Source organism: Heptranchias perlo, chromosome 24 (genome assembly GCF_035084215.1).
Source record: "Heptranchias perlo isolate sHepPer1 chromosome 24, sHepPer1.hap1, whole genome shotgun sequence".
Classification (NCBI taxonomy): Eukaryota; Metazoa; Chordata; class Chondrichthyes; order Hexanchiformes; family Hexanchidae; genus Heptranchias; species Heptranchias perlo.
In genome coordinates, this window is record NC_090348.1 from 47,535,566 (window position 1) to 47,559,508 (window position 23,943).

The 23,943-nt window shown below is 45.6% G+C and overlaps 1 protein-coding gene across 7 annotated transcripts in view; it reads right to left on the bottom strand.

The window, feature by feature from the left end:
• The window catches only part of shank3a (SH3 and multiple ankyrin repeat domains 3a), a 777,353-nt gene that overhangs the window by 528,858 nt on the left and 224,552 nt on the right, over positions 1-23,943 (bottom strand). For all 7 annotated transcript variants that reach the window (XR_010967116.1, XM_068005245.1, XM_068005243.1 and 4 more), the window contains one exon: positions 18,103-18,174. Coding sequence is in view for 6 of the 7 variants with exons in the window: in XM_068005245.1 (XP_067861346.1) it covers positions 18,103-18,174 (72 nt within the window). In the remaining variant the exon portion in view is untranslated. The remainder of the gene's footprint in view (positions 1-18,102; positions 18,175-23,943) is intronic.

The window sequence follows — 23,943 nt, forward strand, 5'->3', positions numbered from 1 at the left end:
TCATTGCAGGAGGCCACTCTGTCACTTTGGACAAAGTTTGGGCTCCACCACCCTCCTCCTAACAACAAAATTCACCAACTTGCACACTTACCCCGGTGTCCAGACACATGTACTTACCTTGCGGACCCCCTCAGATGTACATCTTCCGGATGGGGGCCGCCGTAGCTGCAGTCATGACCTCCTCGGAAGGTGAACAGCATCACCAGCCTCGTCGGCCACACCGTCCACCTCTGACACGTGGAGCCCCACAACACAGTGCTGTGACACAACCACCTGCACAGCAGGAGGGAGGGCAACCGCAGAGAGAGATGCGTCGCAGAGGGCACTACCTCGCCACAGGGTCCACAGACCGAGGCTCAGCTTCCTGGACCTCTCTGAGCAGCAGTGCACACGGAGGCTCAGAGTCACTCGACATGTAGTCGTGGACATCTGCAGCCTCCTTCATGCCGAGCTGCTCCCGGCTGGCCCGAGCACCATCTTCTTACCTGTCGCTGTCAAAGTCACCACTGCCCTCAACAACTTCTCCTCCACATCCTTCCAGGGTGCCACAAGGGACATCGCCGATGTCTCTCAGTCGTCTGCACAAAAGAGCCCTGCAAATACACCTACACCCACTCTGCAGTGACACAATGGGTGGCATCAGGTGTGGGTCTTCATTGTGATCCTCAGGAAAGGGCATTATTGCACAAACCAGACAAGATTCGCAAAGACGTGGCAGTAGTGGTGTCAATATAATATGTAATGTGAGTTGCTCAGAAATTAAATATAAGTAAAAACCATGACAAACCCTCAAACACCTTTGTGCATCCCCTTCATGCTCACGACACGTTTGCCTTACGCTGCCTAATGCACATATTGTAAACAATTTTACAACACCAAGTTATAGTCCAGCAATTTTATTTTAAATTCACAAGCTTTCGGAGACTTCCTCCTTCCTCAGGTAAATGTTCAGGATCTCCTTGAAGCCTACGCATTCAAGGAGATCCTGAACATTTACCTGAGGAAGGAGGAAGTCTCCGAAAGCTTGTGAATTTAAAATAAAATTGCTGGACTATAACTTGGTGTTGTAAAATTGTTTACAATTGTCAACCCCAGTCCATCACCGGCATCTCCACATAATGCACATATGTGATGCATGCCCTGTGGCTGCAGCACAGGTAGTGGCAGGTTGAGTGAGGCTGACCGTGAAAGAGATGCATGAGAGGGTGAGTATGAGATAGAGCCATGAGATTGTATGAGGATTGGGTTGAGTGGTAGTGGCGGGATGAGTACTGGCGAGGTGAGTAAGTGCAGGTAAGATGAGGATGAGGTTTGAGTGGGTGTGAGGGGTGATGTGATAGAGTAGTGTTGGCAGTGCAGAAGGAGATGTGGGGTGGGGGCGATGATGTGGCAGACTGAGTGTAGGGGAATGAGTAAGTGTACTCACTTTGGCTGACCTACTTAGGTCATTGCAGCGCCTCCTGCACTGTATGCAGGTGCGCTATGTGTTGGTGGTGCAGGTGACCTCCTCTGCCACCTCGAGCCAGGCCTTCTTGGTGGCAGAGGCAGGCCGCTTCCTCCCACCCGCCAGGGGGAAGATCTCTGTCCTCCCCCTCCTCCTCACCCCATCCAATGATACCTGGAGAGAGGCATCATTAAACCTGGGAGCAGCCTTCCCCCTGGGCTGCTCCTTGCTGTAATTTTTCCTATTTCTTGCAGCATCAGTCAGTGGAGGACTGCTCCTTTAAATAGAGCTCCTCCAGCTGACAGACCTTACTGCGCATGCGCAGTCCGCCCGCCGCGCAGCTCAGCAGCGGGGAACCCGGAACAAGAGGTAAGTGAATCCAATCAGCCTGCGATTGCGCGCGGGGCAGACTGATTTCACCGAGCGCGTTACCCACGCGCCCAATCGCCCCCCCACCGCCATGGTAATATCGGGCCCTTTGTGTCCTCCTCACTGCTTACTTTCCTACCTAGCTTTGTATCGTCAGCAAACTTGGATACATTACACTTGGTCCCTTCATCTAAGTTATTAATATAGATTGTAAATAGCTGAGGCCCCAGCACTGATCCTTGCAGCACTCCACTAGTTACAGCCTGCCAACCTGAAAATGACCCATTTATTCCTACTCTCTGTTTTCTGTCCGTCAAACAATTCTCTATCCATGCTAATATATTACCCCAAACCCCGTTAGCCCTTATCTTGTGTAACGACGAAGGAGGAAGCCTCCGAAAGCTTGTGAATTTAAAATAAAATTGCTGGACTATAACTTGGTGTTGTAAAATTGTTTACAACCTTTTATGTGGCACCTTATCGAATGCCTTTTGAAAATCCAAATATACTACATCCACTGGTTCCCCTTTATCTTCCCTGCTAGTTACATCCTCAAAAGACTCTAATAGATTTGTCAAACACAATTTCTCTTTCATCAAACCACGTTGACTTTGCCTAATCATATTGTGATTTTCTAAGTGCCCCGTTATTACATCCTTAATAATGGATTCCAGAATTTTCCCGACGACTGATGTCAGGCTAACTGGCCTCTAGTTCCCTGTTTTCTCTCTCCCCTCTTTCTTGAATAGCGGGGTTACATTTGCTACCTTCCAATCCACTGGGACCATTCTAGAATCTAGATTGTCCTGGAATCTCCAGGAATTAATCTCATCACTACTGCGAGCAACCCAGGAGAAAAATCATCGGGACATTAAAAAAAATGTTGTTTTTCTTCATTTTCTTTGAACACTTTTGTTTATTAGTCATAAAAGTATTGGAGATTGTATAAAAGGCTGTTTGACTGGTCGGGAAGAAATACATACCACTAGAGTTGGCAATCCTACCCTGCACTCAGTCAAAATATATTCAAATATATCAGCAGTAAGTGGGTTCTTACAACTGAAGAATGTTTAGTACAGGAAAAGGCCATTAGGCCCTCAATCCTTTCACACTCCAAAAACACATGTAATTCTCTTGACCCCATTTACACTATCCGCTTCAATGTCCTTCGCAGGGATCTTATTCCATAACTCTTTCGAGGGGATAGGTTAACAGCTGGTAGTCGTAGTCCATGAGGGAACCAATGACATAGGGAGGAAATGGGTTGAGGTCCTGCAGTCAAAGTTTCAGGAGCTAGGGAGGAAGTTAAAAAGCAGGAGCTCAAAAGGTACTAATCTCTGGATTACTCCCAGTGCCACGCACTAGTGAGTATAGGTACAGTAGGATAAGACAGGTTAATGTGTGGCTGGAGAAATGGTGCAGGAGGGAGGGTTTCAGATTCCTGGCCATTGGGACCAGTTCTGGGGCAGGAGGGATCTGTACAAGATGGGCAGGTTGGACCTCAACAGGGCTAGGACCAATGTCCTTGCGGGGAGGTTAATTAGTGGGGGAGGGTTTAAACTAATTTGGCAGGGGAGGGGCACCAGGATGAAGCATTAGAGAAGAGAAACATGGTGCACAGAGGACTGGGAGAGACATATAGTACTAGAGTAAAAATAGTTCAGAAAGAGAAGAGATCAGTCAGGGGGTAAATGTGAGGTAGTCTAAGATGGGTTTGGATGTGCATAAATGCATGGAGCTTGGTAAATAAGGTTGGTGAGCTGCAGGCACAAGTTGCCAATTGGGATTATGATATAGTGGCAATAACAGAGACCAGGCTCAAAGAAGGGGAGGATTGGGAACCTAATATTCCTGGCTACAAGGTATTCAGCAAAGATAGAAAAGGAAAAAAAGGAGGGAGAGGGTGGCAGTATTGATCAAAGACTATTACAGCATTGGAAAGGGATGATGTAGTTGAGGGGTCAAAGACAGAATCTATTTGGTTAGAATTAAGGAACAATAGAGGAGATATTATGCTACTGGGTGTATATTATAGGCAACCAAATAGTGGGAAAGAGATAGAGGAGTAAATTTGCAGGCAAATTACAGAAAGATGCAAGAACTAGAGAGTAGTGATAATGGGGGACTTCAATTATTCTAATATAGACTGGGATAGTAACAGTGTAAAGGGCAAAGAAAGGGAGGAAATCCTGAAATGTGTACAAGAGAACTTTCTGGAACAGTGTGTTTCCAGCCCAATGAGGAAGGAAGTAGTGCTGGATCTAGTTCTGGGGAATAAGGTGGGGCAAGTGGAGCATGTTTCAGTGGGAGCATGTGGGGAACAGTGATCATAATATCATCAGGTTTAGAGTAGTTATGGAAAAGGATAAAGAACATTCAAACATGAAAATACTTAACTGGAGGAGGGCTGATTTTAGTTAATTGAAAAGGGATCAGGCCCAAGTGGACTGGAATCAAAGATTGGCAGGCAAAACAGTAATTGAGCAATGGGACGACTTCAAAGAGGAGAAAGTTCAGGTACAGACTAGACACATTCCCATGAGGGGGAAAGGAAGAGCATCCAAAGCTAGAGCTTCCTAAATGAATAAAGATATAGGGATTAAAATGAAGCAGAAAAAGGAGGCTTATGACAAATGTCAGGTTCATAATACAGTAGAGTACCAAGCCGAATGCAGAAACTACAGAGAACTGAAAAAGGAAATAAGAGGAGCAAAGAGAGAATATGAGAATAGATTAGCGGCTAACATAAAAGGGAACCCAAAAGGCTTTTATAAACATATAAAACAGATAGAGGATTAGCCATGATCATATTGAATGGCGGAGCAGGCTCAAAGGGCCGAATGGTCTACTCCTGCTCCTATTTTCTATGTTTCTAAATATAAAAGGGTAGTCAGATGAAGGCTGGGACTGATTAGGGACCAAAAAGGAGATCTTCTTATGGAGGCAGAGAGCATGGCTGAGGTACTAAATGAATATTTTGCAAATGTCTTCATGAAAGAACAGGATTCTGCCAATGTCCCAGTAAAGGAGGAGGTAGTAGAGCTATTGGATAGGATAAAAATAGATAAAGAGGAGGTACTTAAAAGTACTCAAAGTAGAAAAGTAAACTGGTCCAGATGGGATGCATCCTCAGTTGCTGAGAGAAGTAAGGGTGGAAATTGCCGTGTCCCAGACCACAATCTTCCAATCCTCACCAGATATGGGAGTGGTGCTAGAGGACTGGAGGATTGCAAATGTTACACCCCTGTTCAAAAAAGGGGAAAGGGATAAACCCAACAACTACAGGCCAATCAGCCGAACATCAGTGATGGGAAAATTTTAGAGACAATAATCCAGGACAAAATTAATTGGCACATGGAAAAATATGGGTTTATAAATGAAAGCCAGCACAGATTTATTAAAGGCCAATTGTGTTTGGCTAACTTGATTGAGTTCTTTGATGAAGTAACAGAGAGGGTTGATGAGGGTAGTGCAGTTGATGTTGTGTACATGGACTTTCAAAAGGTGTTTGATAAAGTCCCACATAATAGACTTGTTAGCAAAATTGAAACATAGAAACATAGAAAATAGGAGCAAGAGTAGGCCCTTCGGGCCTGCTCCGCCATTCAAAATGATCATGGCTGATCGTCTAACTCAGTTCCCTGTTCCTGCTTTTTCCCCATATCCCTTGATCCCTTTAGCATTAAGAAATATATCTATCTCCTTCTTGAATACATCTAATGACTTGGCCTCCACTGCCTTCTGTGGTAGAGAATTCCACAGGTTCACCACCCTCTGAGGGAAGAAATTTCTCCTCATCTCGGTTCTAAATGGCATAACCCGTATCCTGAGACTGTGACCCCTGGTTCTGGACTCCCCAGCCATCGGGAACATCCTCCCTGCATCTAGTCTGTCTAGTCCTGTTAGAATTTGATATGTTTCGATGAGATCACCTCTCATTCTTCTAAACTCTAGTGAATATAGGCCTAGTCGACCCAATCTCTCCTCATACGTCAGTCTTGCCATCCCAGGAATCAGTCTGGTAAACCTTTGTTGCACTCCCTTATCTGAAGAAGGATGTCCTTGCATGGCAAGGACATCCTTCTTCAGATAAGGAGACCAAAACTGCACACAATACTCCAGATGTGGTCTCACCAAGGCCCTGTATAACTGCAGTAAGACATCCCTGCTCTTGTACTCAAATCCTCTTGCAATGAAGGCCAACATACCATTCGCCTTCCTAACTGCTTGCTGCACCTGAATGCTTGCTTTCAGCAACTGGTGTACAATGATACCCAGGTCTCATTCCACCTCCCCTTTTCCCAATCTGAAGCCCAGGGGATTAAAGGGACAGTGGCAGCGTGGTTCCGAAATTAGCTAAGGAACAAAAAGCAGAGAGTAGGGGTGAATGGTTGTTTTTCAGACTGCAGGGAAGTATACAGTACTGTTCCCCAGGGGTCAGTATTAGGACCACTGCTCTTTTTAATATATATTAATGACCTGGACTTGGGTATACAAGGCATAATTTCAAAGTTTGTAGATGACACGGAACTCGGAAACATAGTAAAAAAAATGAGGATAGAAACAGACTTCAGGAGGACATCGACAGACTGGTGAAATGGGCAAACACATGGCAGATGAAATTTAACGCAGAGAAGTGTGAAGTGCTACATTTTGGCAGGAAGAATGAGGAGAGGAAATATAAACTAAATGGTACAATTTTAAAGGGGTGCAGGAGCCTGTGGGTGTATGTACACAAATCTTTGAAGTTGGCAGGACAAGTTGAGAAGGCTGTTAAAAATGCATACAGAATCATTGGCTTTATAAATAAAGGCATAGAGTACAAAAGCAAGGAAATTATGCTAAACCTTTATAAAACACTAGTTAGGCCCCAGCTGGAGTATTGTGTCCAATTCCAGGTCATATCTTGTTTCTAAGTCAATGTCATAATCGGCCTTTCCTTGTTACTAAGCTGATGATGTCATTAAGGTAATTGACCCATTTATTAAAGGTGAAGGCACAAGCTTCCCTCGTGCATACGATGAAGACAAGAGGAAATCAATCAGCAAGCAGTGGGCCTGGAATTTCCTCTATGGCCGCAACCCAGAAGTTAGGCCCAAAAATGCTCCCAATCCCACGGCCATTTTGCCGGCACCAAGTTACGCTCAAACTTCCTGTGAATTGCATTAGAATACTCCCAAACGTAAAATGGGCGTAGATCAGCATAAACAATCGGGGCCGAAGAAAAGCGCCGAACTGACACCGTATATTTCTCTTCTTCAAGTATGAAAATTAAATTTTCAATTCATTCAACCATCATTCACGCACATCAGGCACAGCATGTTTAACAATCTGCAATTGTAGAAGCTTTTCAATTTTCAATGTGACTAATACTGATGTCATATAAATCCATTCAAAGAAACAGAAAATACAGAGCAGGTCTAAGTGAGGATAAATTAAACAAAGGAGGCTCAAAAAATTGCAATAAAATGCCAGAAAAATGACAGTTCCTTGCAGTGCCTGAAAATCTGGTCATAATTTGAAGAGAGCCTCTGAACAACAACAACAACAACAACAACTTGCATTTATACGATGCCTTTAACGTAGTAAAACATCCCAAGGAATATTATCAAACAAAATTTGACACCAAGCCACGTAAGGAGATATTAGGAGAGGTGACCAAAAGCTTGGTCAAAGAGGTGGGTTTTAAGGAGCGTCTTAAAGGAGCAGAGAGAGGTAGAGAGGCAGAGAAGTTTAGGGAGACAATTCCAGAGGTTAGGGCCTATGCCCTCCATTCACCACCACATTTCTGCAGCTATCGATCTGCTCAATCACACCCTCATCTCCACCTTTGATGCCCTTATCTCCATTAAAACCATTACTCTCTCACGCTGGTCATTCCCCCTGATACGGCCCTCATCTGCACTCCCTTAAGTCCAAGGGACGCAGACTTGAACGTTTATGGAGGGCAACTGGTTTAGCCATTCATAGCCAGATCTGGCTGGATCACAAAGCACTTTTGGGACCTGCTCTCCTCTGCCAAAACTGCTCACTATTCCAGGATCATCGAAAAGTGCGAGGAGCTCATGGACTTCTTTGTCACTAAGATTCAGACCATCCGTTCAGCTGTCTCTGCCACTTCCCTCCTTTCACCTAGCCCACCAAGCCAAAGTTCCCCTAAGATTCCCCCCTGCCCTACCCCGAACTCACATCTTTCTCTAGTTTCTCTCCTTTCTCCCCTCATGCCCTCCCCGAGCTCATCTTGACCCTGAGACCCACTTCCTGCATCTTGACCCTATTCCCACCAAATTGCTGACCACCCAACTTTCTTTCCTGACCCCCATGTTAGCTGATATTATTATCGGTTCCCTCTCCCCAGGTACTGTCCCCCTCCCCTTCAAATCTACCATCATTACCCCCCTCTTCAAAAAAAACACCCTTGGAGTCCTCCATCCTTGCAAACTATCACCCCATCTCCAATCTCCCATTTCTCTCCAAAGTCTTTGAACATGTTGTCACCTCCCAAATCTGTACCCACCTTTTCCGCAACTTCATATTTGAATCACTCCAATGAGGTTTCTGCCCCTGCCACAGTACTGAAACAGCCCATATCAAAGTCACAAATGACATCCTATGTGACTGTAACCATGGTAAACTATCCCTCCTCATCCTTCTCGACCTGCCTGCAGCCTTTGACATTGTTGACCACACCATCCTCCTCCAACGCCTCTCCTCCATTGTCCAGCTGGGTGGGACTGCGCTCGCCTGGTTCCATTCTTATCTATCCAGTTGTAGCCAGAGAATCAGCTGCAATGGCTTCGCGTCCCGCTCCCACACCATTACCTCTGGAGACCCCAAGGATCTATCCTTGGCCCCCTCCTATTTCCCATCTAAATGCTGCCCCTCGGCGACATCATCCGAAAACACAACGTCAGATTCCACATGTACGCTGACGACACCCATCTCTACCTCACCACCACCTCCCTCTCGACTCCTCCACTGTCTCTCATTTGTCACACTGCTTGTTTGACATCCAGTCCTGGATGAGCAAAAAATCCTCCAACTAAATATTGGGAAGACCGAAGCCATTGTCTTTGGTCTCTGCCACAAACTCCGGTCCTTAGCCACCGACTCCATCCCTCTCCGGGCTACTATCTGAGGCTGAACCAGACTGTTCGCAACCCTGGCGTCCTATTTGACCATGAGATGATCTTCCGACCACATATCCGCTCCATCACCAAGACCGCCTACTTCCACCTCTGTAACATGGCCTGTCTCCGCCCCGCCTCAGCTCATCTGCTGCTGGAACCCTCATCCATGCCTTTGTTACCTCTAGATTTGATTATACCAATGCACTCCTGGCTGGACTCCCATCTTCCACCCTCCATAAACTTGAACTCATCCAAAACTCTGCTGCCCGTATCCTAACTCGCACCAAGTCCCATTCTCCCATCACTCCTATGCTCACTGACCTACATTGGCTCCTGGTCCGGGAACGCCTCAATTTTAAAATTTTTATCCTTGTGTTCAAATCACTCCATGGCCTCGCCCCTCCCTATCTCTGTAACCTCCTCCAGCCCTACAATCCTCTGAGGTCTCTGCGTTCCTCCAATTCTTACCTCTTGCGCATCCTCCAATTTTAATCATTCCACCATTGGCGGACGTGCCTTCAGCTGCCTAGGCCCTAAGCTCTGGAATTCCCTTCCTAAACCTCTCCGCCTTTCTACCTCTCACTCCTCCTTTAAGACGTTCCTTAAAACCTACCTCTTTGACCAAGCTTTTGGTCACCTGTCCTAATATCTCCTTACGTGACTTGGTGTCAAATTGTGTTTAATAACACTCCTGTGAAGCACCTTGGGACATTTTACTACATTAAAGGTGCTATATAAATGCAAGTTGCTGCTGTTGTAGGCAGCAAACTAATTTGGAGGCATGGCCTGGTTTCTGGGCAGAGATTCATTCAGGCGGAGTGATCGACGGATGATCGTGAAAGATTGAGGCGATTTGGGCGTAATGTACTCACGCTCAGAACTCATTCATGCTCAGCATTCCGCGATCTTTTAGGCCCTATCATTGATTTGCACCCCGGTTGCACGTGTCTCTGGGCACAAATACGCAGGAAATTCAAGGCCGTGATTCGGTGATACCAAGTTAATTATATCATAACAGGTCATTCCCTGTTGCTAAGCTAATGATGTCAAGACAGTTCCGTTCCCTGATGGAAAGATCATTATAATCTAACAAATGGCTGAACTGTGGCCGCGACTCTGATGAATGGGCATGATGCCAGTGCAGAGATTATTCTTCAGTCTGAAATCTCCAGTGATTGTGTCTTTAGTCAGAAATCTCACATTGTGAATTTCAGCTTCTATTTATATTCATATCTCTTATACCCAAATCTCAGACATTTGAATAAGTTATTACAACCTGGTACCAATCTGACACAGACAAGCACAAAGGCAGGGCACTGTGGTGATGAAAGAAGAAAAAATTTGCATTTATATAGCACCTTTCGTGACCTCAGGACATCCCAAAGCGCTTTACAGCCAATGAGGTACTTTTTTGAAGTGTAGGCACTGTTGTAACGTAGGAAACGCGACAGCCAACTAGTGCACAGCAAAGCCCCACAAACAGCAATGTGATAATGACCAGATAATCTGTTTTAATGATGTTGGTTGAGGGATAAATATTTGCCAGGGCACCAGGAAGAACTCCCCTGCGCTTCTTCAAAATAGTGCCATGGGATCTTTTACATCCACCTGAGAGCATAGACGGGACCTCGGTTTAACATCTCATCTGAAAGACGGCACCTCCGACAATGCAGCACTCCCTCAGTACTGTACTGAAGCGTCAGCCTGGATTATGTCCTCAAGTCTCTTGAGTGGGGCTTGAATCCATAACCTTCTAACTCAAAGGCGGGAGTGAAACCACTGAGCCACGGCTGATACCATGAGCTTCAGGACAAAGACGATACATTAAACATACACTCCGATGATAAAGGAAAGGAAAATTTCTCCTCTTGTAACCTTTTCAGAACTCATAATTCAGCCAATAAAATGTGAAAATCACTTCACTAATGCTGGAAGTGTCGCCGAACCTATACACTCCCTCCAACGTCAGAGAAGAGATCAGGGGGTGTGGGAATTCTCTGTAATCCAGCCCCAAGTTGGGAAATTCAGGCAGTGACGCTGACTGTGATCTCACCGTCCCGACTTGGTCTCGGCTGAGCATCCTTCCTTCTGAACCTTGGGGTGCTTCTGTCCTTTTAAGGTCCCTACGGCTCCTCTTCTGATTCTGCAGAAACGCTGGAGTTTCTTCGCTCACACTGGGTGGGCTCCCTCATAATGGTGCGAATCTCGCTGGGAACAATCCCCACTCCTGTGCGTATTGAATGAACTCTGACGCAGGAAAATTAGTCAGGATCAGGGTGGATATGGTGGGGGGGGGGTGGTGGTTGCGCAGGGGAGCAGATGGCAGTCCCACTCTACTGAAGATCCTCCCCAAACAGGATTATTATCCCTCAACCCTCCCCATGGCCTTGGGATGGTGATGCTGACACTGACAATTGCGAGGTAAGTAGGAAGACACCTAATTTGCATGGGGCAAGTGGGCAGAAACTCCACTATAGGCACACCTCCACTGCCCACCCACCCTAACCAGAAACCAATCTGTGGAACTGAGACCTTAAGACCAGGAGGTCCCAGGATCCATCTCCAGCCTATGTAGAGTTAGCTGATCACAGCTTGGTTAGGCTTGAGGTGCTACAGTTTTCATGTTTTTAAAGCCCAAGCTTGGTGTCAGCTGCTTCCAGATTTGTCTCATCTTTTTTTATTCCTTTCAACTTTGTCAGTCTCCTGCACTAAGGACCTGGGTCCTGCACAATGTTTCACAAAGACACCAGACCTAAAAAGTGATAACCCCACCCTTTAATACTCCTGTTCATACACAGTACAATGCGGGTAAAAAGAAACAATCCATTCCCGTCTGATACTGTATGGCCTGCGTGTGTCTCAGTGTCTGCTGCTATACACGGACAGTACACAGCGGGTAAGAGGGAACGATTCACTCCCATCTACTACTGTACTGCCTGTGTGTATCTCAGTGTCAGCTCCTGTAACATGTACAGTAGACACTGGGTAAAAGGAAACAATTCACTCTTGTCTGTACTGTACGGCTTGTGTGTGTCTCAATGTCAGCTCTTGTACATGTACAGTACACGACAGGTAAAAGAGAAGAATTCACTCACCACTAGTACTGTACAGCTCGTGTGAGTCTCATTATCAGCTCCTGTATATTTACAGTACACAGCGGATAAAAGGGAACAATTCACTCCCATCTGATATTGTACGGCTCGTGTGTGTCTCACTATCAGCTCTTGTACATGTACAGTATACAGAGGGTAAAAGGGGACGATTAACTCCTGTCTGATCCTGTAAAGCTCGTGTATGTCAGAGTATCAGCTCCTGAATGGGTACAGTACACAGCAGGTAAAAGGGAACGATTCACTCCCGTCTGGTACTGTACGGCATGTGTGTGTCTCACTGTCAGCTCCTGTACATGTACTGTGCACAGCAGGTACAAAGAAACGATTCACTCCCGTCTGGTACTGTACAGCTCATGTGTGTCTCAGTGTTTGCTCTTATAAATGTACGGTACACACAGGTTAAAAGGGAACGATTCGCTCCCATCTGGTACTGTACAACTCGTATGTGTCTAAGTGTCAACTCCTGCACAGGTACAGTACACAGCAACTTATATTTCCATAGTAGCTTTTACATCCCAAGGATCTTCATAGGAGGTGGGGAATGGACACTGGTTAGAAATTAGGAGAACAGTTAAGGCAAGTGACTCATTACAGAGCAAGGTTTTGAGACGGATTTTCAACATTGGGAAAGGGTTAACGAGGTGGTGGGGGTTTAGGGTGAGAGTTTGTCAGGAGTGTGACAATTGAAGGATCTGACCGCTTTGGGCTAGAAAGACTGGATGCAGGGAGGATGTTTCCCCTGGCTGGGGGGTCCAGAATGAGAGGTCACAGACTCAGGGTATGGGGTATGATATTTAGGACTGAGATGAGGAGAAATTTCTTCACTCAGAGGGTGGTGAACCTGTGGAATTCTCTACCACAGAAGGCTGTGGAGGCCAAGTCACTGAATATATTTAAGAAGGAGTTAGATAGATTTCTAGACACAAAAGGCATCAAGGGGTATGGAGAGAGAACGGGAATATGGTATGGAGATAGATTGAATGGCGGAGCAGGTTCGGAGGGCCGAATGGCCTACTCCTGCTCCTATTTTATATGTTTCTATGGTAGCCATGAGGGGAGGGGACACAAAGTATCCCTGGGTGAGAAGAATGGAGGTCGTGAATTGGGATGAAGGGCTGGAGGAGGTTGCAATGGCAGGGAGAAGCAAGAGTACGGAAGGATTCATGAACAAAGGCAAAGATCTTGAAATCAATTAGCTGGCGGTACAGGATGCATTGGAAGGGGTGGCAAGAGAGTGAGACTTATTATTAGGAACGAGATGTGGGACAGCGGAGTTTTGGAAGAGTTAGAGTTCATTCTATATGGAGCTCAGAAGGCCAGCAACTTGAGGGAGTGATTCAGTCCCATCTGGTCTGTACAGCTTGTGTGTGCCTCAGTCTCAGTCTCCCCGAGGAAAATACTACACACTCTGAGCTTACATCAGCACTTTAGAGACACTCCCTACAAAGGCCACAATGTGCTGGTTCCATCTACCCACTGACTGAGGCATTGTCTAGGCAAAACAAAGGGACTTTTCATCCACATGATCAGCTGCCAGCTAGGAAATCTGATCCCTCAGCTATTCACTACCAAATCTGCTTTGATAAAACATGCATCCGTTTTCCTCTCTCTGCTCCTGTTGTACAAAGCACAACACTAAAGCTTTCATATGGTTCGTGGCTAACATCATTCTCCTCACAGATGCTGTCAGACCTTGGGTGTCCGTGCTTTTCCAGACTGGGTTATTAGTGTGTCTGCACTTTGACAGATCGGTCAGAAAGTCAGTAATTGAATTTCCCTTACAACTATCAAAATACACAGGATTTACAAGTCAGTGATCTACAAGCAGTGATTATCTGTGAATCGGCAATGATTTAATATTTCAGTCTGATTAGAGGATGACAGGGAGTTAGAGAACCTTGCTGAACTTCTACACATGCGAGTCAAAAAAAAATTTGCAGATTTTGTTCCAATCCTGTTGAGAGTAAAACTTGGAGCTTTGATTGTCAACCCATCAGGGACAGGGCGGGGAGGGGGAATAGTCAATGTAGTGCATTCAGATCAGATCAGACCAGTCACTCATAACCACTACTGACACAAGGCTTCGCCAGCACACTCTGCCAGTTCCTTGCCCTCATCCACCTGCTGCTAGCTTTCCGAGGACAACCATATTCGAAAATTCATTGGATGTCAAAAGATACCTGGTTCTGGGTAACCAACTGTGATGACCCCATGCAAATCAACCATATTAAATTAGCCTGCCCCAAGCCGCCTCATGCCTACCCCTCTATCACTCCAAAGATTGGGATGGTACAAACCGGGCTCTTTCCAATGCTGGTCTGTGGTCGGTCCAGCAAGAAGAAGGACTCATTTAACCTCTCACTTCAATACACAGAGCAAACACCGAGCTCCCCCTGGAGATGGCAGAAACTCCCCCAGATGGGAAAGAGTTCAAAGTCACTAGATTCAACCAACATTCGATAAATCGGATCCATTCTAGTTCCTCCAACCAAAAGCTCTCCCATCATGGCATCCAACTGCTCCTTAACTGATGCCAGGGATTTTGTCACCATTCCTGCCACTGACAGTCCATGCCATCACTCGTGTGAACAGCACTGGTATGAACCTCCCTACCTTGTCTTGGTGCCACAGATTTGAAGTAAATTTGAAGATACCTTCTCAGTACCTGCCTCTCTGAGCTCCCCAATAACTTCACAGTTAATCAATAGCACTACCATTGACTAACTGCACTGCATTGTATGACACCCCTGGAACACTAACTGGAAACTTTAGCTGTCCCACTGTTGTGGCTATTTGAGTCAGTTTTCTATCAGAAAGTAAGAATATTTACAAACAGGAAGAGACCATCCATCAAAACAAACCCATGCCTTTTTGACAGATCTCAGCCCTACCTCCCCACTTGCTCACCATATCCATCAATCTCACCATATCCATCAAACCCACCTTCTCACCATATCCATCAATCCCACCTTCTCACCATATCCATCAACCCCACCAACCCACCTTCTCAACATATCGCTGAATCCCACCTACTCACCTTCTCACCATATCCATCAACCACATCTACCTGAAGTTTTCAGATTCTGAAGGGGATTGAGAAAATTGTTCCGGCAAATTGTAGTGAGTGGTTGAAATCTCGGCGTGCATAAGATAAAAATTAGGGTGCTAGGGGTAAGAAGGGAAGTTGGGGAAACTATATCACTGAAAGGTCAATCGAATTGTTGAATAAGTTACCAAAAGAAAGAAATTGCATTTATACAGCGCCTTTCGTGACCTCAGGATGTCCCAAACCGCTTTACATCCAATTAAGTACTTTTGAAGTGTAGACACTGTTGTAATATAGGAAACAATTTACCAGGAAAGAACAATGAACATTAACTGCTGCTGCACAGGTTTCCCAGTGGTCGGAAAACTCGGCAGTGAAACCCAGGCAGGAGCTTCTGGCTCCCAAGGTAAGTCCCTCTTTCAGCACTCCTTGTGGGCCAGGAAGGGGAGGAGTGGTCCCTCAGGCCTCTCACGGAAGCCTTTGGCCTCCCTCAGCCCCAATCGTCAACCACCACCCCCGATCGCAGGCCTTCCCCCACCCCCCAGCGCAGGCCTTCCCCCCGCCCGATCATAGGCCTCCCCCACCTCCAGTCCTGATTGTCAACTTTCCCCCATCTAGCCCCGATTGCCGACCTCCCCTCCCCCAGCCGATTGCCAACCTTCCCCCCTCCTGATTGCCTGGGACCATCCCCTGCCGCTGGTGTTCCCTCCTGCCCGCTGGCCAGGCTGCCGGACGGGAGACGGACCTACAAAATGTTAATGAGGTCCTGCTGTTAAGATTGGCAATACCTCTGCGTCCCTGGCTTTGCCGGGTTCATTGACCATTTGCGGCCTCACCTGCACCCTCCCCATCTCCGGTAAACATCGGGGCCACTAATCAGTGGAAACATTATTTCAGTGAACGAGTGGTAAATCTATAGACCAGGTTCTCTAGGGAGATGGTGGAAGTAAATAGCATTGATTCATTCAAATGAAAATTAGATAGATTTCTCATAATAATATTTTGGGATACAGTATATGGGTAATTTGAGACATAATATAGAGTAAGTGTAAATGCTTGGGAGGAACAGATGAAATTGGACCTAAAGTTGCCAAAGCTCTCCACCACTGGGGGTTTTCCTCGCCTCATGTCTGGGTTTGTTGTAGGCTCATTGACAGAGATTGATTGCTATAATTAGTCAACGACTCCATTATCATTATATCATGTGACTACCAGGATGGTAGAAGGTGAACTGGATGGACCTTGGTCTTTTATCGTTTAGCAATTCCAATGTTCCTATGAACCTGTACAAGATGTCAGTTAGGCAACATTTTGAGCACTTCATACAATCCTGGGCATCCGATAGTAAGATATTAGAGTCATGGAAAGGATGGAGTGAAGATTTACTAGAATAGAATACCGTGAAGAATAAAAACTTGAAAAATTGTTTTTTTCTTTAAAACAGAGACAGTTAAATTGAAATCTAATCACGGTTTTTAAAATTATAAAAGGTTTTGAGAATAATGAAAGATTGCTCCTGCTGGCTGGGAAATTAGTAGCAGGAACCACTTAAGAAGATGATTCACCACCACCATCTCAGGGTAACTAGGGATGTCCACATCCCGAGAACGAATGATAAAAAAAAGAAGTTGGGTCGATATTCCCCAATTACCCTCCAGCTGCCTCTCTAGTGTTTACACTGTGGTGCAATGACTCTTTGGAAGTACAAAAACTGGGAGCTTCTGGCTTTGCTGTACAATGCCCGATACTGATGCCGAGGAAGGAACAATCCCACATAAAGGGTACCGATCTTCGTATGTGATCAGACCACTCTCTGTGAATCTAACATTGGAGTTGGAAGGCAGACAAATACCAACAATCTTACATTGCGTCTACAGCACAGAAACAGGTCATTTGGCCCAATTGGTCTATGCTGGCGTTTATGCTCTACACGAGCCTCCACCCTTCCCTCTTCATCTAACACAAGAGGACATTAATAAACTTGCAGAATAGGCATGTAATTGGCAAATGAATTTCAATATAGATAACTGTAAGGTGGTGCATTTTGATAGGAAGAATAAGGAGGCCACATATTGCTTGGATAATAAGAGTCTAAATGGGATAGAGGAGCAAAGGGATCTAGGGGTACAGATACACAAATCACTAAATGTAGCGGCGCAGGTTAATAAGACCATAAAAAAGGCAAATCAAGAACTAGGGTTCATTTCTAGAGGGATAGAATTGAAGAGCAAAGAAGTTCTGTTAAACTTGTATCGAACCTTGGTTAGAACACACTTGGAGTATTGTGTACAGTTCTGGCCCCCTTATTATAGAAAGGATATAGAGGCATTGGAGAGGGTGCAAAAAAAATTCACAAGGATGAGACTAGAACTGAGAGGATATCCTTATCAGAAAAGGTTGAACAGGCTGGGACTCTCTTCTCTAAAAAAGAGAAGGCTGAGGGGTGACCTGATAGAGGTCTTTAAGATAATGATAGGGTTTAATAGGGTAGATGTAGAGAAAACATTCCAAAACTAGAGGTCATAAATATAAAATAGTTGCTAATAAATCTAATAGGGAATTCTAGAGAAACCTCTTTACCCAGAGAGTGGTGAGAATGTGGAACATGCTACTACAAGGAGTAGTTGAGGCAGATAACATAGATGCATTTAAAGAGAAGCTAGATAAGCTCTTGAGGGACAAAGGAATAGAAGGGCATACTGATGGAGTTAGATGAAGCAGGGAGGGAGGATGCTCGTGTGGAGCATATACGTCTGCATAGACCAGTTGGGCCAAATGGCCAGTTCCTGTGCTGTAGATTTGATGTAACCCGATCAGCATATCCTTCTTGATTGGAGAAATGCAGAATGAAGACTGCCTCCAGGTGCAATGTCCTTGACTACCATCACGGTTGGTCGAGCTCCACTGCAGCCAATGATGGCAACACATATTGCAAATCCCTCAAGTCGCTTGATACTCAAAACAATCTCGTGTCCATCACTGAACTTAGGAAGCACTTACCTTTGTATGGAGCTTGGCCAGCTGTTTCTCTTCCACATGACTCTGGCTGTACACTCGCTTCTTATACCGGAACTGCAAAGAGAAGAGACAAGAGAAAGTTCGACCAGTAAGTGATGGAGAGCTGGTGGTGCAGTGAATAAAACATTGACCTTTCACCCTGGGACCTGAATTCAAATCCAACCCATATGAAGAAAATGAAGGTTTGCTCTCTGATGGACACTGCGTGGGTCAGAGACTAGTCTTTCATTCCTGGGATGTGGGTTCAACTTGAGCCCTACAAAGAAGGTGAAGATCTCCTCTTTGATCACTATGTACTGGGTGATAAAATAGAACTGACAAGATAGCTGTTGTTCGATGAGTAAGACTTTTAGTTTTAAAATCTGCTAAAATTATTCTCTCCCTTCCTTGGCATTTTTCCATTAAAAAACAATATCTTAAAATGGGAACTGCAATCACCAACAGAACACCAAACATATTGGAAGCAAAGGAAATCTAACTCATCCAAACCAGTCTGACCCAGTACCTAACTCACCCGGCCCGACACCCGCCCCACCCGGCCCGACACCCGACCCACCCGGCCCGACACCCGACCCACCCGGCCCGACACCCGACCCACCACCCGCCTCACCCGGCCCGACACCCGCCTCACCCGGCCCGACACCCGCCTCACCCGGCCCGACACCCGACCCACCCGGCCCGACACCCGACCCACCCGGCCCGACATCCGACCCACCCGGCCCGACATCCGACCCACCCGGCCCGACACCCGCCTCACCCGGCCCGACACCCGCCTCACCCGGCCCGACATCCGACCCACCCGGCCCGACATCCGACCGCCCGACATCCGACCCACCCGGCCCGACATCCGGCCAACCCGGCCCGACATCCGACCCACCCGGCCCGACATCCGACCGCCCGACATCCGACCCACCCGGCCCGACATCCGGCCAATCCGGCCCGACATCCGACCCACCCGGCCCGACATCCGACCCACCCGGCCCGACATCCGACCCACCCGGCCCGACATCCGACCCACCCGGCCCGACATCCGACCCACCCGGCCCGACATCCGACCCACCCGGCCCGACACACGAACATACAAATTAAGAGCAGGAGTAGGTCATTCGGCCCCTCATGCTCTGCTATTTGATAAGATCATGGCTCATCTGATTGTGACCTCAACTCTACTTTCCCGCCTACCTACTATAACCTTTGACTCCCTTGTTAATCAGGAATCTATCTAACTCAGCCTTAAAAATATTCAATGACCCTGCCTCCACCGCTCTCTGACGAAGGGTGTTCCACAGACTCACGACCCTCAGAGAAAAAATTTCTCCTCATCTCAGTCTTAAATGGGAGACCCCTTATTTTTAAACTGTGGCCCCTAGTTCTAGTCTCTCCCACAAGGGGAAACATCCCCTCAGCATCTACCCCTTCTAGTCCCCTCAGGAACTTATATGTTTCAATAAGATCACCTCTCATTCTTCTAAACTACAGTGTATACAGGCCCAACTTGTCCAACACCTTTCCTCATAAGATAACCCTCTCATCCCAGGAATCAGTCGAGTGAACCTTCTCTGAACCGCCTCTAAAGCAATTATGTCCTTTCTTAAATAAGGAACCAAAACTGCACACAGTATTCTAGATGTGGTCTCACCAATGCCCTGTACAACTGTAGCAAAACATCTCTACTTTTATACTCCATTCCCCTTACAATAAATGACAACATTCCATTTGCCTGCCTAATCACTTGCTGTACCTGCATACCAACTTTTTGTGATTCACGTACTAGGACACCCAGATGCCTCTGTACCTCAGAGTTCTGCAATTTCTCTCCATTTAAATAATATACTGCTTTTCTATTCCTCCTGCCAAAGTGGACAAGTTCAGATTGTCCCACATTAAAGTCTATCTGTCAAATTTTTGCCCACTCACTTAACCTATCCATATCCCTTTGTGTACTCCTTATGTCCTCTTCACAACTTACTTTCCTACCTACCTTTGTGTCATCAGCAAATTTAGCAACCATACATTCGGTCCCTTCATCCAAGTCATTGGTGTAGATTGTAAATAGTTGAGGCCCAAGCACTGATCCCTGTGGCACTCCACTTATTACATCTTGCCAACCTGAAAATGACCCACCTATCCCTACTCTCAGTTTCCTGTTAGCTAACCAATCCTTTATCCATGCTAATATGTTACCCCCTATACCATGAGCTCTTATTTTGTGTAGTAGCCTTTGATGTGGTTCCTTGTCAAAAGCCTTCTGGAAATCCAAGTACACCACATCCACAGGATCCCCTTTATCTGCATTGCTTGTTACTTCCTCAAAGAACTCTAATAAATTAGTCAAACACTTTCACAAAGCCGTGTTGACTTTGCCTGATTGCATTGAGATTTTCTAATTGCCCTGCTATAACTTCCTTAATAATAGATTCTAGCATTTTCTCTATGACAGATGTTAAGTTAACTGGCCTGTAGTTTCCTGCTTTCTGTCTCCCTCCTTTCTTGAATAGAGGAGTTACATTTGCTATTTTCCAGTCCAGAATCTAGGCAATTTTGGAAAATTAATACCAATGCATCTACTATCTTTGCAGCCACTTGTTTTAAGATCCTAGGATCACCCAGCCTAACATCCACTTCATCCAGTCCAACAATGGACTCACCTAGCCCAGCATTAGATTCACCCAACCAGCATCCGAATGCATCTTAAACTTCTCTGATGTAACACTCAACTATCTTACCTAGCAGATTATTCTGCACACTCTTCACTCTTTGCTCCTCATTCTACTGAGTGACTGTGAAAGGATATTCTGGGTTCACTTTATCTACACATTTAGTACTTTGAAAGAAAGACTTGTATTTATAGAATGCCTTATTACATCCTCAGGACATACCAAAGTATGTCACGGCCGATGAATTGCTTTTAAAGTGTTATTATGTAGACAAATGCGGTAATCAATTGGCACACAGCAAAGTTTGACAAACAGCAAATGAGATGAATGACCAGTTAATTTGATTTTGGTGGTGTTGGTTGAGAGAGGGACGTTGGCCAGGACAACGGGAGAACTCCCTGCTTGGGATCTTTTACTTCCACCTGAACAGGCAGACGGGGCCTTGATTTAATGTCTCATCCAAAAGATGCAGCATTGCCTCAGTACTGCACTGATGTGCTGGCCCAGATTGCGTGCTTATGACCTAGAGTGGGATTTGAACCCATAGCCTTCCAACTCCGAGGCAAAAGTGCTTAATGAAGTTTCCCCTTTAAACACCTTTTCTCTGACTGTACAGTTTGAGTCTCACTGACCTTCCCTCATAACTCATTCCTCTTACATCTGGGATCATTCTTGTTTTTCTCTGCACCCTCTATAATGTGTATACGTTCTTTTTTGAAGCCTAGTGACCAGAACTGCATACAGTATCCAAGTGAGGTCCGCCCAATACATTGCATAGCCTCGGTACGGTAGTGTAGTGGTTATGTTACTGGACTAGTAATCCAGAGAACTTGAGTTTTAGAATTTGAATTCCATTTAGAAAATATGGAAATAAAAAGCTGGTATCAGTACAAGTGATCACAAAGCTGTTGGATTGTCTTAAAAACCCAACTGGTTCACTAATGTCCTTTAGGGAAGGAAACCTTCCGTCCTTATCCAGTCTGGCCTACATGTGACTCCAGTCCCAACACCAACGTGGTTGACTCTGAACTACCCTCTGAGGTTGCCTAGTACTGAAATCTCTACTAATGCAGCGCCGCCCACACCCCGAGAATTAATTAGAAAAAGTATAAGCTCTGTCGGCTTATACTCCACTGTGCTGGTTTGGGAGCCCAGCATTCTTTTAGCTTTTTAATTGCTTCAACACATTGTCTGCACACTGTGTTTATGAGTATTCCTAATCCCTTTCTATGTCTCTCCACACTAATTTTTTTAAAGTTCATTTTCAGGATGTGGGCGTCACTGGCAAGGCCTTCATTTATTGCCCATCCCTATGATACAACTGAGTGGCTGCTGGTATCTTTTTAAACTGAATCCAAATTCTCAATCTGGCATGGTGGAATTTGAACTCACATTCTCTGGATTATTAGTTCAGTAACATATCCACCATGTTACTGTATGTCTAATTGTACCTTTATACCAATAATAGTTTTCATGGAAATTTTGTTTGATGGGGATAGGGTGGGAAAGTGGAGATGAGGTAGAAGATCACCCATGATCTTACTGAATGGTGGAGCAGGCTCGAGGGGCCAGAAGGCCAACTCCTGTTCCTATTTCTTATGTTCTTATTGAATTACCATTGAAAAAGCAGATACTGTGGAGCTAGACTGAGCTACTGTTACAGTGCATTCTGCAAACTTAATCAATGCGATTCGACAAGTAAGGGAAGAAAAGGAAGTGGAGTGTAGAGAAAGTAGAAAGCAGGGTGGACCCGCTTGATACAAATCAAATGAATGAGAAACGGAGAAACATGCCTGGGAAGGATTGACTTAACAGGATGACATCTGACAAGATACATGGATTAAAAGGGACTAAGATCAGGGCCCCAACTATATAGGGTCATAGAGACATTAATTGTCATTCTGGGCTAGCTATGATCTGTACTGGTCTGCTACTTCAGAGGTCCTCTGTGCTCTCGTCATCAGTCCTTGAATCTGAGATCTATCCTGCAGAAAGGATTAACCCTTCCATTTCCATCCAATTAGATTCCATATTAAGTGAGAATTTTCCTTTTAATTGATTCGCAGCATGCTAACTACAACCTTTCTCCCACACCACTCCCACCAATGTTTTTACCCTCGTCCTTTCTTGCTGAAGGTACGATCTTATGGGAGCCCTCTGACAATGCTGGCCATTCTTCATATCTGAGTCTATGCCAGAAATGTCAGCAGGCTATTCAACAGTGGAGGATATCGCTGCCAAAGACAATGCTGTTCACCCCTGGCGTCTCAACACACTCGCAATTTCCAGCAGGAGATGCTGAATGGTGACCAGGATTTGGAGCCCTGCCTGATTTTTGTTCACTCCCTGGCTCAGAGTTATTTGCAGGGCTCCCCTACTGGATAAAGATACTTTCATAACAGTTCAGCTCTGGGGCAGTGGGATTAGCTTTGATTGCTTTAGAAAAGAACTGGTACAGACAAGATAGGCCGAAAGGCCCCCTTCTATACTGTCAACTCCTATAATTACCAGATGCATGTCATGTTTGATTGTTACCACATTGAAACCTGCCCCCTCACGCCCTACACTGCCCCGCCCAACCCACCCTGCTACATATCCATTTTCCCATGTATTTCTAAAAATATTTAAATGGAGGGAGTGGATGTGAGAATCAGGTGAAAGGATAAGGGTCAGTTGGTACTTGCTCCATTACAAAATTAATTATCTGAGTGACAAAGGATTATGGGTAATCTTTGATTTTTTTTTCTTCTCCCACCGACAGCAACAAAGGATTGTGGGTATTTTTCCAACAAGCACCTCCTCACCCTCCCATAGTACATAGGTGGGGGAAAAAATGAACCAATTTCCGACTGGGTACCCTCCTTTTTCACATGCTTACTTCAGATGAGAAAGGTGTCAGCTGTGGTTCAGTGATAGCGCTCTTGCCTCTGAGTCAGAAGATCTTGGGATCAAGTTCCACTTCAAAGACTTGAGCACATAATCTAGGGTGACACTTCAGTGCAGTACTGAGGGAGTGCTGCACTGTCGGAGGTGAAGTCTTTCAGATAAGACGTTAAACTGAGGCCCCGGCTACCCTCTCAGGTGGACATAAAAGATCCCATGGCACTATTTCGAAGAGTCCTGGCCAATAGTTATCCCTCAACCAACATCACTAAAAAACAGATTA